At 37.3% G+C, this 17693-nt stretch overlaps 1 protein-coding gene across 1 annotated transcript; it reads left to right on the top strand.

Moving 5' to 3' along the window:
* Positions 1–1433: 1433 nt before the first annotated feature.
* Positions 1434–17668, top strand: LOC306870775 (cilia- and flagella-associated protein 77-like; the record flags this gene model as incomplete). The annotated part of the gene is made up of 6 exons (XM_079418192.1): positions 1434–1457; positions 8078–8177; positions 9460–9688; positions 13828–13933; positions 14028–14129; positions 17546–17668. 6 exons carry the CDS (start codon positions 1434–1436, stop codon positions 17666–17668), a joined length of 684 nt encoding a protein of 227 aa, XP_079274318.1.
* Between the last annotated feature and the right edge of the window lie 25 nt (positions 17669–17693).

Genomic DNA, 17693 nt, shown 5'->3' with positions numbered 1-17693 from the left:
GTCTTGGAGTCTCGACTAACGAGCTGAAGATCTGAATCAGATGTGTTTGATTATAGAGACACGGAAAACATGCAGTGTTGGGGCGACTCCAGTAAAGTGGTTGGGAAACTACGTTGTAAATACAAAACACTAATTAGAGTTTTGTATGCACAATGCAGCCGCAGGTTATAAATAAACTACACCTATTAGAAAAAAAAAACAGAATAGCTTAAGTTTAGCTACTCTTTTATCTAATTCCAAATGGCTAATGTGTGCTATTAATTTATTAATTAAATTCCCCAATACCCATCAATAACCTATTTTGGAGTCTGCATCAAATGAAATTTACACAAGTGATTTTATATACAATATATAACTTTTGTGAAAAATAACATGCCAAAATATGGGTGAAATAATGTGCCTTCATTATTCAGAGTAACAGAGTCTGAGCGGTTTCAACTGAAAGAAACTTGCGCTGACTTATCTTAAAATATAGCAGTGCCTTTGATTTTTTCTAAGCACGCTCATAAAATAGCTTAAATGTCATAATTGATCTTTGATCTAATCCTGGTTTTCCAGGAAGCTCCTACAGTTGCTGCTGTCTCATCATCAGCTTAAGCTTATAAAAACAATCTAAAGCTTTTATGTTATATGCCACTTTTTTATCCTGACATTTTTTATTTTATTTTATTTTAATATATATTCATTTTTATTATTCTGTTTTACGTGCTTTAAAACTATACGACATTACACTATATACTTTTGGAATAAATCTGTGGATGGTAAAACTGGGTAAACACATCAGTCGCTGAGGCTGGGGCAGTACGTAAATTATGTACTCTGTTAAAAAGTAACAATTAAAATACAGAATATTCATATTATAGTTTATTCCATGTGCTCTTTCTCTTCTGTTGTACAATGCTTCCCTCTATAGTGCTGGAGTGACGATCATGACAATTAACACACCGAACAGGTGACTTTGAAATGTTGAATATGATTTTTTTTTTTTTTTTTTTTACTTTTAAAACACAGTAAATCTCACTATAAGTATTAAATGAATAAATTTCAAAAGAATCATAAGCTTCAATATTAACATACTCGTGCCATCTCCATGACAACCAGAAACGAGGTTTGGCACGGCCTGTGAAATCACTGACATGTATTGTGTGTTTTAGTGCTTTTGAACTGGAGTTACCACATCAAGATTCACCAAGATTTGTTTATCCACATAAAGAACCGTGTTTTTCAAGCTGTCATCTCGCCCTACAGGTTGGAAATCGTCTTTCAAACAATAACTGTAAAATATGCCAAAAATGCCATGGTTGGTTCGACGATATTGTTTTGACAATGTGTAATCGACATGCAGTAATTGTTATTTTGACTTTTTCAAATCGTAATATCGTATAATCCTCTATAATACTTTTATTTTACACTAGGGATTGAAGGAGTCAGAAATGGAAAGTCCTCGTGTTGGTGTGGTGAGAGCGTCTATGCTGCATCGTCCTCTATTAATTAAGGTCAGGACTGATATTAATATTAAGAATTGCAAGAAAAATGAACTTGTTAAACATATTTATCTGCATAGCACCACGTATGAATGCTTTATTCTGGCATATATATATATAATAAACAAACAAATAATTATTCTTAATGTATAAATTCCTGCTGTGTTTCACAAAAAAATTGTGAAATTTTCACCTTTTGTTTGGAAAAGCACAACAAAATAACAACGTCATAACTACAATGAGCACTAGATGGCAGAGTTAGTCTCTGATTAAATCTGACCATGAGTCTGATGCTTATGTGTAGTCCAGTGTTTCTCAGCACTGCACCTGGACTGTATTTCGCATGTCTGCTTTATCTCATACACATCGTTCAAGTCACGTAACACTAATATTAATAAGCTGAAGCGTAAACCAAGAGGTTTGTTTAAAGATACACACCCACAATTTGCAAACCCACCCTAGTTTAGTCCGTTTTATTTTTAAAAGTTGATACTTTGTTGTAAACGCATTAAGTTATGCTCAGAAGGCTGTTAATGCTCTGTGAATTCTCGCCTTTTTGATAAGTATGTGTACTGAATAATAAACATGTTTTTTTTAATGAATTCATTCAAAACAACAACAACAACAACTGTGAAAAAGATTATAGTGTCTCCATGGGATTCAATGTTCCAATTAATATGTTTTTGTAACCAACAAATGATTTCTTCTGAATGTTTGAATAAAGGAATTGTGCACGTTAATAGTGTCAAACTGTAAATGATCCAAAAGGGTGTTTTCACAATGATGCCACAAGAGAACTTTCAGTGAATAATTGTTATTAGTTTTTCCACTACAAAGAACTTTTAGTGCAGTTGAAAGGTTCTATGGATGTCAGGGTTTCTTCTTAGAACCGCAGATTGCAACAAAGTAGGCCTACTTTTATTGTTAAGAGAGTGCGGTACTGAGATTTGTTTGGTGCCGAGCACATTTTTTTCCTCTGCTTTCCTGTAGTTAGCCCTCTTTGTGAAACTCAGCGCAAGTCTTGAATCTCTAAGTACTTCCGGCGTATCTTTCATCTAATTCTGCTTCATTTCAACTTCATCAAGTCTTCCATTGGAGCAGAAGGAAGAATGAAATGAACCTGCACAATCCTCAATGTTTCTCCTTTTCCTTCGCTCTCATGGCCTTTCTCTCTTTTCACACTCATCCAATCATCCTGTCCATCCCTGGTGGGATAAGATGCCTCCGTTAGACCTTTGCTTGCTCTTGCCCCTCCTTTCTTTCTAATGTTCTCTAGGGTTATTTGATATGCCCCTTTTGACTGATGCAGAAAATAGGATTACTGTATTTAAATGACTATGATAATGAACTGCGTGCATGTTCCCATAGTCCCACGAGATCAAGGATTTCTCATTCTTTTTCATTGTGAGCAGTCATAGCTACAGGTTTTGGCAATGCGCTGGAACAATGACAGAGTCATCTGTGAGGATTTAAGCTTTTGTTCTTGTGGCGTTGCCTGATGTTGCTCTATTTCTTCCCTATCGCGCGTCTAGTTTTGAGAACTGTAGGTTCGAACGTTCAACCTTCTTCAATCAGCGGAGTCTGTCTTTGCTCGCTTGCAATGTAAAGGGAGACCTGTGAAAGGCTCATATTCATTAAGAAATAGGCCAACTGCAGCAAGTCCCTTGTGCTGAGCACGTCTCTTGTCGGCCTGCGCAGCAGTTCATCATCGCCAAAGTTTTCTCTGCTTACGCAGGGCTGATGTATGGCTGTCCCCTGGGGAGAAGGGACATATATCTTAGTAATGTGCTAATAGGCCTCAAAGTGAAAAGGAGATGAATTAGTCTGCATCTTGAAGCGAGCACCCAACGTGTGGTTTTCTGTTTCTGACCAAAAAGTTGATAGTGAGAAAAGTACAAAACGGGCTCTTCTCTCCTTTCCTCTCCTCTTGTTAATTCCTTTTTGATGAGGCATGGCCAATAAATCCTGTTTTCATGCCTGTATTCCCTGATGACCAGTAAATTAGAGATCAGGGGAGCAGATTTGGGGCTTTTGTTGTTCTCTGGTGTCTGAGAGAGCCCTGCTGTGCAGCAGGCTGGCTGGGCCCCATTCAGTCCCCTCTTCCCACTCATTATCATTCGCTTCATTCAGCCTGTGTAGCTAATGTTAGACACACGGCAATCTGCGGTTCATTCTTAAGCAAATCTGTACTGTAGCTGATACTTGCCTGCAGCACAAATTTATTATGTATATGTGGTCTGGCCTAAAGCTGTTTTTGCCTGAATTTTAAAAAAAAATCTATCTTTTGAAGGCTCTGGGTGCTTTAAAAAGCAATATCAGAGTTTGAGAGTTGGCAAATTAAGCTAAAATTGCATACAGTTGCCTGGTGACTTTAATTGGCCTCTGGAATTTATTTGAATTGCATAAGAACTGGCACTGACCTTGACCTTCACCCACCTCAGTTGTACATGGGCATCTACAGTTAGGTCCACGCATACAGTGCCTCGCTATCACTTCTGCAAGGTGCATTAGCTTACACACGGTCTCTGTAGCAACACAGTTCCTATTTATTAATGGGATCCAGCTGGGACTGCTGTAGACACAAGCACAGAGAGACAGATACATAAGCATGAACCCAATACATAACTGTAAACTGCTTGCATAATAGATATATGTAAATGAGATAAGTAAAGAGACCTTTGGCATATGTAGTCTGTCATAACAAGGGCCGTATACGTTCATTTATGGATTAAGAGAATGGAAATATATATCATTCTTGTCCTTGCTCAGTTGTAGTGCTAACTATTTATGTAGTCTGTGAAATATTAAAATAAAAAATTATAATAGTATTTTATTTCTATCATGTTAAAGCTGAATTTTTAGTAGGTAGATCTGGTGCTCAAGAAACATTTCATGTTGAGAACAGCTGCTTACATTTTTTGTGGAAACCATGATACGTTTCTTACAGGATTCTTTAATGAATAGAAAGTTTAAAAGAACAGCGTTTATTTGATATAGAAATCTTTTTAACATTATTAATGTCTTTTCATTTAATTTAATGCATCCATGCTGAATAAAGGTATTAATTTCTTTCAACAACAACAACAAAAAAAAACATCTTACTGATGGCTAACGTTTGAACTGTCGTGCATTTTTGCACCCTTGAACATGTCTACTTTCTGTACCGCTTATTAACATGCTTTAAACGCAGCTTGTGATCCAAATTGTGGGATAATAAAAAAAAAATGTTTTATTAAAGACACCCACACATACATACTTAAGCATACATACATCTTAAGCAGTAGGATAACACTCATCTGTATTGAAGAAGGGTAGCACAAGCTTGCCCAGACACATGCTCCCAATTAGCTGACCCTCTTTATGGAAATGCCTCATCAATTATACCCAAAGCTTCAGGATTTGCCACACATAAAGAGAGTTAGCATCTTAATAACCAGCCAGACTATAGAGGAGATGAGATGAATGTGCGTGTATGTTTGCATTGCACATATGCGTGCATTGACATTCTGGGGATTTTAGAAGTGGGCTGATATTAATTTAGAGTTGACGGATTTAGCTAGAGAAGAGAAAAGCTGTGATCTGATGAGAAAGTTAGGGTTATGATTCCACTTTCTCTCCCCTCAGCATTTTTGACCTAATCCTTATTAATAAATTTATTTTTTAGCTGATTTAAACATGTTGGCATTTTCTGGATTGCTTTCTAGTGCATACAGCAGTGAGGTCGAAATTATGAGTATGGAGCATGTTTTCCTCGTCTGCTTATTTATAACGGTGTATATATTTGAAATCTCTCCATGAATTGTATCAGATCACACTGTGACAAAGATACAGATTCTTTTTTTGTGCTTCCCCACTTCCACTTTCTCTCCGCCATTCATTCCTTCCATTTAGCTTAGTTGAGATGAAGAGATTAATTTTAAGCCAATGCGCCTGCTGTCCTTTAATCAGGCACCAGATGGCGCTGAACCGAGTTGGAAGAGCGGGATAATAATTAGTGGAGACAGTTCGGTGAGCATTACTGCCATTATCCTCTAATCATCATCATGGGCACTTTTATTTGTAAGTCTGACGGAGAACCTCATGGCGAAGCTGTCTGTCAGCGCTGATGAGATGAGATGATCAGGCCTGGCTCGCAGTTCTCCATGCCGCTGCCTGATAAGATTAAACCGGTTCCACAGAGACCGAATAAACCTACTAGGTCTTGGACAGGAGGAGCAGACCAGTCTTATCCAGAAGCTTCCTCTCCAAAATGTGTGTAAATCTAGTAGCAAGGCTGTCGGGAACGATGTCTGGGTGAGACCAAGGGGAAAAAAAAGACAAATACCACATGGTATTCGCAACATCTGAGAAAAAAAGCAAAAAAAAAACTTTTTTTTTGCAAGTGTTCAAGCAGGACTGGCGATGGGACTGAAAAGTGCAGTGATGGACTCGCAGGGTCAGCGCTAAACTAATCTCTGCAGCTCAAGCGAAATCCTAAAAGCACACATGAGCAAGAGAACACAAAAGGATGGTGAAATTAAAGCACGGAGGCCTGAATAGACTGAAGGGGTCTCCTTAGTAAGAGATGATTATGTCCCCCTGTTCTCTGTCTCTTTTAGCCTGTGCGAATAATCTGCTCCCGCTGACCCTCGTGTAGCCTCTCCTGATGCGGCCCTATTCTCATGCCGGCCTCTGGCTCATTCAGCAGGTCCATGCCTGGTTAATGAAAACACAATATAGAGACAGATCACCAGTAAATGACAATATAAAAGGAGCTTTTGCTTAATATAATCCTTCGCCCGACTTGCCTTTTCTGTTGTCCTCTTCTCTTTCAGCACTTTTATTGCGAATGAAAGGCCCAATAATGTTTTGAGGGGTCTGATTAGCCGTTTTACACCAGTGGTTAACACGTTCCGTCAGGCATCTCTAAGTGATCTCCTCAAAACAATCTGCAGATTAAAATTGCGAAGGGGATTAAAGGGCTGGCCGAGAAGCCTGGTGGCACTTGCTCAAAAGATTGGCGCTTTTAATAAGCGCTTGATACGTTTCAGCAGACATGTTAACTAGAGGTTGGGTGTCTGCGAGTTAAAAAGGCCAAGAAAGATTTAGGTTATCTCAGTTTGGCCGTGCTTAGGAAGTTTGGCAGTCGAGCTTGGTTTTTGGAGGGCTTTACTTGCCCAGCATGATTGGTGGGGGTCCAGTGACAAATATCTTTCGAATCCATTTTTCAATGTAGACTATTCAAAGCTCAGAATAATGAAGGATTGAGGGTTTTTAACCAAGAATTAAGTCTTTAGAGCACAGCAAACATAGAGATCTCCAGAGATGATGACAGACTCATTGCGTTGATTCTTTTCTCCCCCCAAAAATCGCATACGGCAGCGTGAGGAGAACCGCCGACATGAATGTAACTCTGTGACTGACACATGAGCACACCTCCCTCATGTTCCATCAAACATCAAAGATGTGTGCTTCTGGAGTGTTCAGGCACCATATTCCACAGATCACTTTTGATACATCCGGTTGTCACCTTTGCCGTGGTTTGATTCTCAATTTTCCACCTTTTCGCAGCTAAGCTGCTCTTAAAACAAGGCTTTGAGCTGTTTAACAGAGCTCAGAGAAAAATAGTGGGCTTTTCTTTTGCCCCATGAGAGCTTCTCTCTGAGTAGATGATGATAGGGGGTAAATACCACCCCCTTCCAAACAACCCCCCTACACACACTGTAGGATAAGTGTTGCCTTTTTCAACTCTTTAGCTGTCAATCATCTTACAGTTATGACTCTGGAGACATAAATCATACTCTACATGAACTGACTGGACTACATTGTGCTAGTGATTCAGACTGAGTCCCAACTGAAGAAATCAGCCATCAAGATCAATCACATCAACGTTCAATGGGAATTCGCTTTACTGTGCTGCCAGACACCACAGTCATTTGGGCTTCTTTTGCGGCATTTTTTATGGTAATAAGTTTGTGCATAATTATGATTTTATTAATAGACACGATCAGATGCTTTTGTGTGCCAGGGTTTGAAGGTGTAGGTCGTAAAACTGCCTGTCAATCAAGAAATCAGCCGCCAATCTAGAGGTCCGTAAAACTTTGACATTGTGATGCATGCATTGTCTTGCGCCGTTAAATGCTTCAGTTTAACAGCGCCTTTATTGTGGTGATGTAATTGAGGATGATTGACAGTTTGATTGACAGTTTACAGGTTCAGAAAAAAAAGAGCTATTGTTCTGTCAGAAAACAGTCATAAAACGGCCTTTGGAGAGGAAATTAGATAAATATTTAGATAAAAACAATTACTAAAATAATTATTATTTACAAATATATACAAATTTAGTAACAAACAATTATTAAAATGTACTTAAAAAAAATTAAATTTAAATTTAGAATTTAAGTCTGTCTACATCTGCATGACAGACAGACAGACAGACAGATAGATTTTTTTTCATATTGCACAAGTGGGGAAAACTTGAACATATTTTTACTGTTCATGAGGTAAAGCCTGGGGAAAGATTTTTCTTATTAAATATATTTTAAAAATGTAATAAATACAAATATTTCATGAAATAGTGTCCTTATAATCTCATAATTGTGTTTTCTTTATAGCCAGCTCTTGGAAAGACCAAGTCAAGAGGTTTGTCCTATCCGGGGCCAGACTTTGTTTTTGGGACAGCGACCACAGTTCAGGATGGAGGAGTGCCAGAGGGTAAGTGGCAAAACAATTTAGCAAAACTGACACTATATTTGCCTTTAAAACTGTGCTACTGTTGGCTTTACATTCGAAACCTCATCATTATGATTCAGTCATTATTAAGCTCCGTCTACACTAACTCAAAGCCTTTTGTTTATGAGACACCACTCCCGTTCCCCCTCAACTCTTGTCACAGAATGATGTCACAGTGCGTTTTCTTGAGTAAGTGTCCCCTCAGGCGTTTAGCCTGTGCTGTCAGTGCGCTCCTGTTAGCATACTAAACTGTGGCTGGCTTCTGCACTGGCTCCCCGTCTCACACTTTAATTATGCACTTCCAACGGACGACAGGCAGTGACTGCAAGTGTCAAGCCCTTATACAGTCCCATAACCTATGATGCAGTTCTAGGCGGAGGTTACCCTGTCATGCTTATCTAAGCTTACTCATCACAAATCCTTATGTAACTATTATTGCAGAAAACAAACCAAAACTGATCTCTACTTGGTTCTGAACATGTCAGCCAGAGCCTTGCAGGAGCCCATGCCCATGTCTGCTTTTATTTAGCCGGTGTCATAAAGGAGAGCTGCCAGTCACCAAAGCCATTGAACGGTTTTGGCTTTTCTCTGCCTCAAACTGCTGATCTATGGCTGTATCTAATAGTTTGAGTACTGCTAATATTTCTAACTTAAGCGTTCAGAACAAGGTAGAGGTATATGTCATTTATTTGAAAAAACATTTTTTGTTTCCAATTTAAGTACTTTTAAGTTAATTTAACTTTTAACAGTATAATGATATTTGTTTACAGAGTGTTATTTGTCTAAGAAGTCTCCAGACGTCTTTTAGTACAAAACAATTATGACTTATTTAGATCTGTAAAACCAGTGTGTATTACATCCTCAGTGTCCAAAGCTGCCACATTGCAAGAAAAACTGTATTTTTAAGAGAAAATAAACTTTTAACAAGATAAATGTACTTTAAAAGCAAAATGATGTATGATTTCTGAGAATATTTCCTGAATTTCTAACCCTGTTGGCAAATTGATTTTCTTGTTTTATGCATACATTTAATTGCATTCCGTTTCAGATATATCATCTGAAAGCAAGTCTTTGTATCTTCTGCAGTGTTGAAGTAAATTTATCTTCTTTTGATATTTTTAAGGAAAAACATGATGAAAATACTGATTAGAAAAACTTGCAGCGCCTTGTAATCCTTCTCATCAAAGGAATTTTGTGTGCTGAATTAAATCTTGATTTCATAATATATTTCTGCTGTGATTTCTCTCTCTCTTTCATTTTTTAGCTATCTCCAGCTGGCACACTCACACTATGTCTACCAGAAACAGGGAGGCTGAGAGGGATTTTATTGCCCTTAACCAAGAAGGGGTCAAGTCAGGCTTGGTTACTGCTAAAGAGCTGCACAAGTACCATGCCACCCATGACATTCGGCGCCAGCCGTTGACCAAAGAAGGGTTTCACAGGTCTGCCCCAGCTCGCATACCACCAGATGCTTCATTTGGAATTACTAACAGGTGAGTGTATAGGTGTGTTCTCCATTATAGTCTCAGTCTAATCTCAATCAAAGCTTGCTGAGAGGAATCAGAGGGAAGCAAATGATGATATTTAGTAAAAATAATTTATATTTCCAAAGAAAGTATGAATGCTAATATTCCTATTAATAAGGCTGTTACTACATTATTTAAAAGTCACTAATACATTTTTATAAAGAGGAAGAAACCGTTTATAAATCTCTACATACTAATATGCATTTAATGTTACCTCCCTCTGCCTCGTCTTTGTCTCTTTCCCACTGTCTGTTTACATCTCCCACCCACATATACACACCCTCACGTCAGATATAGACAGTGAATCAAAACATTCAAAAACACTTGGCACTGCACAGGAATAATTTTATAGTCTGCCACAAAGCTTTGTCTAAAAGGAAATGTCAATAAACATTTACATTTATTCATTTAGCTGACGCTTTTATCCAAAGCGACTTACAATTGCTATATATGTCAGAGGTCGCACGCCTCTGGAGCAACTAGGGGTTAAGTGTCTTGCTCAGGGACACATTGGTGTCTCACAGTGGATTCGAACCCGGGTCTCTCACACCAAAGGCATGTGTCTTATCCACTGCGCCATCACCAATAAACGTTTTCATAAACATATTCAGTAGCATTGCAGGGATTATACACCATTACATTTTATATATTTAACAATAACATTTCTTAAATTAATAATAATAATTTGGGGGGGAATTATTTTTAAAATAATCATTATATTTTAAGAGTTTTGTTTTGATTGGCTGCAAATTATAGCCACTAGCCAGCCATGCATACAAGCATCTGAAGAAGCATCTGTCAAATGGTTGTATCAGTATTAGATTGACTAAATCCTAATATGGCCAGCACTTACATATATCATTTAGGACTTCTGGGTGAATATTATTTCTGTAATTAATATTCACAAACCAGTAATCAGTTCTGTACTGTAAAAAAAAGAATTGTTACGCAAATTAATGCATACAGATTTTTTGGTTCTCTCAACTATTGTCTGAAGTCAGACTACTTTTTGTCATTTAACATTTGTTCATTTACTAAATGCTAAATGTGTCCTTCAGCCAGTAAATTAATTGAGGCAACCAAAGATTTCTTGTTCAGCAAATGTTCTCACAACTCACAAACCCAGTATAGTTGAATCTGTAAACTGGAAAATATGTAGTTGCTTTTACTCGCCTGGATATATTGAGGGAGCAGATCTGTAAACAGGTCCAAGAAAACCAATTTACAGATCTGTATGCCATTCTTATGTGGGAATCAGAGGTGGATGGGTGTTGATCAACTTAAAAAGTGATTTGGGTGTTTTGTTTTTCTGGATGAGCCAAAAGGCTAGAGCAGGAAAGTGATAGAGGTACAGAATTGTATATCTATAAGAATCACAGAGAAAGAGGGAGAAGGAAGGGAGAGAGCACTCATCTTTGAGCTCTGGCCCACTGAGATATGACATGAGCACTCTGCTGAGAGTACAGGTAAGATTATTACAGCAGTCTGCAGTGCCACAAGCTCCCTTCACTCCTTCCTTCTGCCTTCCGCCTGCTTTCTTTTTTGTTCTCGTCCTCTTGGGCCTTGATACTGTTGAAATGGAGCTGAATTATTTAACTGAAAACACAGCTTTGTGTCCAGACTTTCTCTCTTTCGTGCACACACAGACACACACACACACACACACACTTGATGTTGATACATCCAGTGTGAGAAGTGCTAGGTGAGAGCGTGTTTCAAGAGCCAGTCAGAAGGAAGGAGGTCTGAAGCAGTGAGAGATAAGATCAGGGGTCCACAGGGACTTGTTTGGCCCTGCACTCTATCCATCAAATGCTGTTTGCCAATGCCACGGTCAGCCCTAATGAGGGTGAAAATGTCACCATCCCCATACACACACAATAAATAAAGCACACACATGCACACTAGAGATATATATCTGGAGATATCTATTTGAGATATAAGAGTGTTTTGTTTCCACAACTTTACACCTGGAGGTCCAAGATCAAATGCCAGTGAAAGGGACGTGCTTGGCATTCCATTGCACTACCCAAAACCTCATCTCGTGTTAGGATGATTGGATTGGGGGCTCCCTTAGCTGCCTATTTAAACTCATTAGGATGCTGAGCCATTGATCACAACACCCAGATAGAATATGCATAATGGCATAGGGTACATATACTGGTGATTATGAGATTGATATATCACTGGCCTACTATACTAAACGTTATTATATAAACAGCAGCAGAATATGGTTATTATCAGTCCCAGCATTGGGCAGTAACTAGTTACAGTAATAATATTACTTTTTTGCAGTACCTAGTAGTGTGACTAATTTCTAATAAGATTTCAGTAATAATATTACAGTTACCATCCATAAAACAGTTTGTCACTTAGTTATTTTTGATCCCTTAACCCTCAACTGATTTGAAATCCAACAATCCAGTAATTTCTAGATTTATTTTCAGAATTTTGACTCATGACTTGCACAGGCACATGAAGTCACCAGTGCAGCAAGCAAGCTTGGAATATGGAAAAATATTGCCATTACACTGATTTTGTCACGAGAAAAAATGAACACTGATGTTTAAGTTGTTTACTCTGGCATTACATGGCTTGCCCATGCACATTCATCTGATCCCAATATAAATTGTATTACTAGAATGAAAAATCTTTTTGGTAAATGTATTTTCTTATGAACTTTTGTGATTTATTTTTATCAAATACATCATGAAATAGAATTGTATATGTGTAACAGAGATATTGTAGCAGCAATTAGCTTCAAACTACACAATTAATGAGAATAATACAACACTTTTACTTAAACGTTACTATCAATCACCATTGAGTGTTTGTAATAACTTCTGACTGCGATCCAATGTGAATTTTCACATTGGATCCAATGCACAATCCAATGTGAATTTTGGTGAAATGATGAGGCAGAAATATATTTTTAGTAACATTTTAGAAGAATTTTATGGGGAAGATATGCAATTACAACTTCTGTGGATGAAAGAAATGTAACTTGTAGTGTAACTAAGCCAAAAAGTAATTAGTAACGTAGCATAATATTAGCTATTAGCCCACTTTTAAAATGAGTAATGAGTAATAAATTACATTTTTGAAGTATCTAGAAGAATTTCAGTCCTGTATTAGAAAGATAGCCTAATGTTTCTTTACGAGAGTGACAACCGTAGGCTATTCTGTAAACGAACTTAAACATGTTCGTACATTTTCTGGACTCACAACCCTTTTTCTTCGAACCGCTGCTGTGTGAATGGAACAGTATGGTGTGCTGTTGTGTTTTCGTGTTTGTTTTCACAAACTTACAGAGATGGGGATGTGTGCCATCTGAAGGTTTTAGATTCAGTCGTCTTCCCTCCGCGCTAATCTAGTCAGTTTTGTGGTCCGTACACAATTCAGATAATTAAGATTTGACAGATGAACTCGGCCTCGACAGTAGGCCTACTTGCTTCGCGTCAACTACGATGCCAGTGTTATGAACATCGCCATCTTTGATAGCTACACAGTTTTCTCACTGTCAGATGATATTCACGGCTAGAGCAACAACAAAAAAGGAGCGTCACATCGATTATTCGTTCATACAGTAGCGACTCGAATGCTGTATGTAATGTGTTGTGTGAACGTTTCAGATTCACACCTGTTATTAAATGCGACTGTCAACGCCAAACACTGAACATGACTTAAAAGAAATATCCAGTTGCAGAAATCTGAATTTTAAAATATTTTATTATTATTTAATAAACATTAAAGGGATAGTTCACCCAAAAGTGAAAAATTTTGTGATGTTTTACTCACCCTCGTGTCGTTCCAAACCAGCATGACTTACTTTCTTCTGTAGAATACAAAAGATATTATAAAGAATGTTGGAAACCAAACAGTTTTGGTTACAACTGACTTCCATTAGGCCTATATGAAAAAAAAAAATCTTATTTTATGTTCCAAAGAAGAAAGAAAGTCATACAGGGGAGTGAAATATTTTGTGAACAATCCTTTTAAACATATTGTCTAATTTGATTATGCTTTTATCTACCAAAACAAGTGTAAATACCAGAATTCTTCATATTCGGATGTTGGCAACCTGAGAAAACGGTTTTGTTCCATTTTAGACCATCCACCCCAATCTCAGAGCTCATGGAATATAAGTATGCTCAGAAATGGCTGGAAGAGCAGCAGGCCAAGGACAAAATCCTGCAAGCCCATCGCCATAAGAAGGTCTGTTGAAGATATCACAGAATGACTTTAATATTAACCTCCGCTTCTATGAGAAGAGTGATTAAGCTGTAAGTGTCTATTGAATCCTTCACAGGCTCAGCTTGGACGTATACAGGATACACGAACAACCATGCTCCGCAAGAGTTACCCCTTGCCTGAGGCCCCATCCATGTGGAAAATGCCTCGTTTCCAGCAGGTGAAAACTCCCCTAGTGCCTGCTATTTAATTTTCACTCTGTACTGTCCATGCTAATTTTTCTTCCACACCTAATTAGTCTACTTGTTTTTTAAATAATACATAATTATATTTGTGGCAACTATATGCATTTTATATTGTTATTTTTTTTCATTGAGTGGTTTAGTTGACTCCCACTGGAAAGATAGAGAGAGTGTGTGTGTGTGTACATGCATGAGAGAGAGAGTGCCTTGCTGAGGATGCCTTGCTGAAAAATCTATGCTGAAAGCAACAATATGTGCCTCAAGCCCTTACGATTGTTCACTTATACACTAGCCCCTTCAGTTTTAGTCCCTCTGCTAGCCTTAATGCAAAAGCACCAAGTAAATCAAAAGTGCTTTGTTTTCATTGGTCTTTTGCGTTGACAAGCAGACTACCAGCCTGACAGCTCTACCTGTCAGCGGTGCATGAAAATTCTCTATTGACAATTCCCAATGCTTCCAATTATGAAGGAATCAGACTCCTGCTGAGCTAATGATGGCCTTACACACATCCAAACACACCTTTACAAGCACTGACGGAACACCACAATACATATGCACTAGCCACAGTATTTATTTACACAGGGCTCCGGACTGAGAGTAAAAATTGTCGCAAATGCAACAAAAATATTAATTTCAAAAATGATTTAAAACCCAGTTGAGGAAGCTTTGTCCATATGTGATATCATCTTGTTCTAGTGTGAGTTGCTGTTTCTTGCACACAACAACAAACACAGCGTGAGACCAGAATCCTTCATGTCTGATTCATGAAAAATGATTTTTTTAATGAATCAGTCAAAAGATTCATGAAATGGCTGCAGTCTTTTGAAATTAACTGGAGGTAATTAACTTTAGGTTTCTGACACTTTTTGTGACGTTAATTTGACAATGTGTTGAAATATAAATGTATATTCATAACAGAATTTTGTTGGCCAAATTAATGTTGTTCTATTATTGGTTATTGAGAATGATATTTGTTGTAAAACATCAAATTGGAACAAATATATACAGTATTTAAGCCATCATATTGCACAGAAGTGACTGTTGTAAAAAGATAAATGTAAAAGCTTTGAGAATGTAAGGTTTTAGCAAAATTATATATATATATATATATATATATATATATATATATCCTCCTGAGACCCCCCCCCCCCCCCCCCAAACAGTTTTGTGAATTTAGTATTTTTTCATGTCGTTACATTGTCTAGACCATAAGAAAAAAAATCTTTTTTTTTTTTTTTTAAATTAGTTTATTCATATTTTGTTCTATGTTCTCTGTAGAGGATTTTTCTAAAACTAAAATGGCATGAATAGACATCAAAAAGGCAAAAACAATGGGATTTTTTTTTTTAAATCAATCAATTTTTAGGTTTCAGGATTTTTTTATACTAAACTTTAAGGATGATTCTCAACTATGTTATAAAATATATAACAAAATTATTTGATATACCATTTTGTTTTATGCAATATGTGTGTAAAAATGTCCATAAACTGATTTTCCCATTAAACACAGTGTATCTATACACTATCTAATTTGCCTATTAATGTTTCTGTTGGGACAGCATGTTGAAAAAAGAATTGTCATAATGGGAGTAATAAATTGCCAGATCATAATAATATCTAATATTTCATAAGACAATTGATAATTCATTTTCCTATTCAATGATGTCTCCCAAAATGCATAATAAACATGCTTTTAGTCCCGGTGTCCTCTACAGTGGACATGAATGAAATGATGTCCTGTTTCATAACAGGAAGTCATATTTGAATTTGAAAACCCATAACATTTTCCTGAAATGTTGCTTTATGACAAACAAATTGAAAATTATTCAGATTTAAATGACAATTACAACATATAATATTTACATAAGAATGTTAAATTTTTCACTATATTAATTTTAGCTATCTTTAAAGAGAGGGAGTGGTGAAACTTCCAATCATTTAGTATCGCTATAAAACCCTGAATGTGCTCTGTACAGGACATCCAGACTTAAAGCTGTGGCATGTGAGAAATTCACGAAATAGAATGTCCACTACAGAGGCAAAAACTCCAGAGCTGGGTCTCAGGAGGATATATAAAATAATTTTGCTCAAATATTTCATTTTAGGATCCAGATACCTCACATTTTTTTTCGTATCACACAAATATAGGAACATAAAAAAGCATAAACACAACAACATGGAGATATATTTATTTGCATGACACATGCACATGGTTAAACATGAATATTATTGTTGTATGGTGCACATAAGCTCTCTTTCACTCACAGTGATATCCCATACTGCTATTTTTTTCCTTTTAACTCTTTCCGTGCACTCCTCCACCATCCTATTTTTCCTCTCTGTCTGAATTTCCTCTGCAAATTACAACCCCCTCCCCAAACACACACACACACACACACACACACACACCCCGTGGCTGCCTATCCTGTCGTCCACCCTCAGTCGGCTCTAATGAGGGAGGGAGAGTGTTATTTTGGTTGTACGCCTGCGCTAAATTCTCTCTTGTATGACAGCTGATGGAGAGAGAGAGGAGCGTTAACCTTATAAAAGATTTACCTCTGCTCATTACAGCCTGTCAAGTAGCTGTCCTGATAGCACCAGGTTCGACATTTGCATCCTTGACTCTCTTCTTCATTCTACACTCATTTTCTTCATTCCTGTTGTTTGTTTGTTTGTATTGTCACCTTCCTTTACATCTCTTTCATTCCACCTTTCTTGAGACGTGTGTTCCTCCTATTTAATTCAAAAAGGTTTGGAGGTGTCAAAAGTGTTTGTGGGAGGCAACAGATTTTTTAGAATAGAAAAAGGAAAAAAGATAAACAAATGAATATATTTAAAACATGATGTGACACCGGTAAAGTTTCAACGTGTTTTTGCTGTTCAGAAACATGCCATAAACATGGTAAACACATAAAATAGAAATTTACATACATATTTTTCTTACATATCTGCCTGTTTTGAGCCATTGTTCAAATTATAAATGTGCTGTGCCAACAAGTTCCATTATTTAATAGCTGTCAGTATACATTTTTATGTACCAGCTTAGATGCTACAGAAGTAAAACATGGGCAAAGCGTCTCTGCTGCCTTTTACAGGGATATGTTTTTTAATGTTCAACTATTCTGACTGCACTTTTTCAAAATAGAAAGTCTTCCATGTTCCATCAGTGCCATCCATGTTACTTTCCTCTGTCATTCATATCTTTTTGTTTTTGGTGTTGAACTGCAATAAGCCTAAATCTATTTTCGTACTCTAGGACAATTTATCAGATCCAATGAGATTACACACTCTTTTTTTCCTACATATTATATTATCATATTATTACATAATATAGCATCCCAGTCTGCTGAAAGTCAGTGAAGATTTATGGGACACTCTGTTTTGTATTCTGTAGGTGGGACCAGCTCTGGACACCTTTCGAGATCCTGAAGCCCGGAAGAAAGCCATGAACGCCCACCACTCAGAGTCTGCAAGCAGGAGAGGGATTCTGGGTCAAGGCACTTACACGGTGGATTAACAGAGCTAAAATTATTACATCTCAG

This window comes from Barbus barbus (assembly GCF_936440315.1).
Source record: "Barbus barbus genome assembly, chromosome: 6".
NCBI classification, from domain to species: domain Eukaryota; kingdom Metazoa; phylum Chordata; class Actinopteri; order Cypriniformes; family Cyprinidae; genus Barbus; species Barbus barbus.
This window is presented reverse-complemented; position numbering and strand designations above follow the sequence as displayed.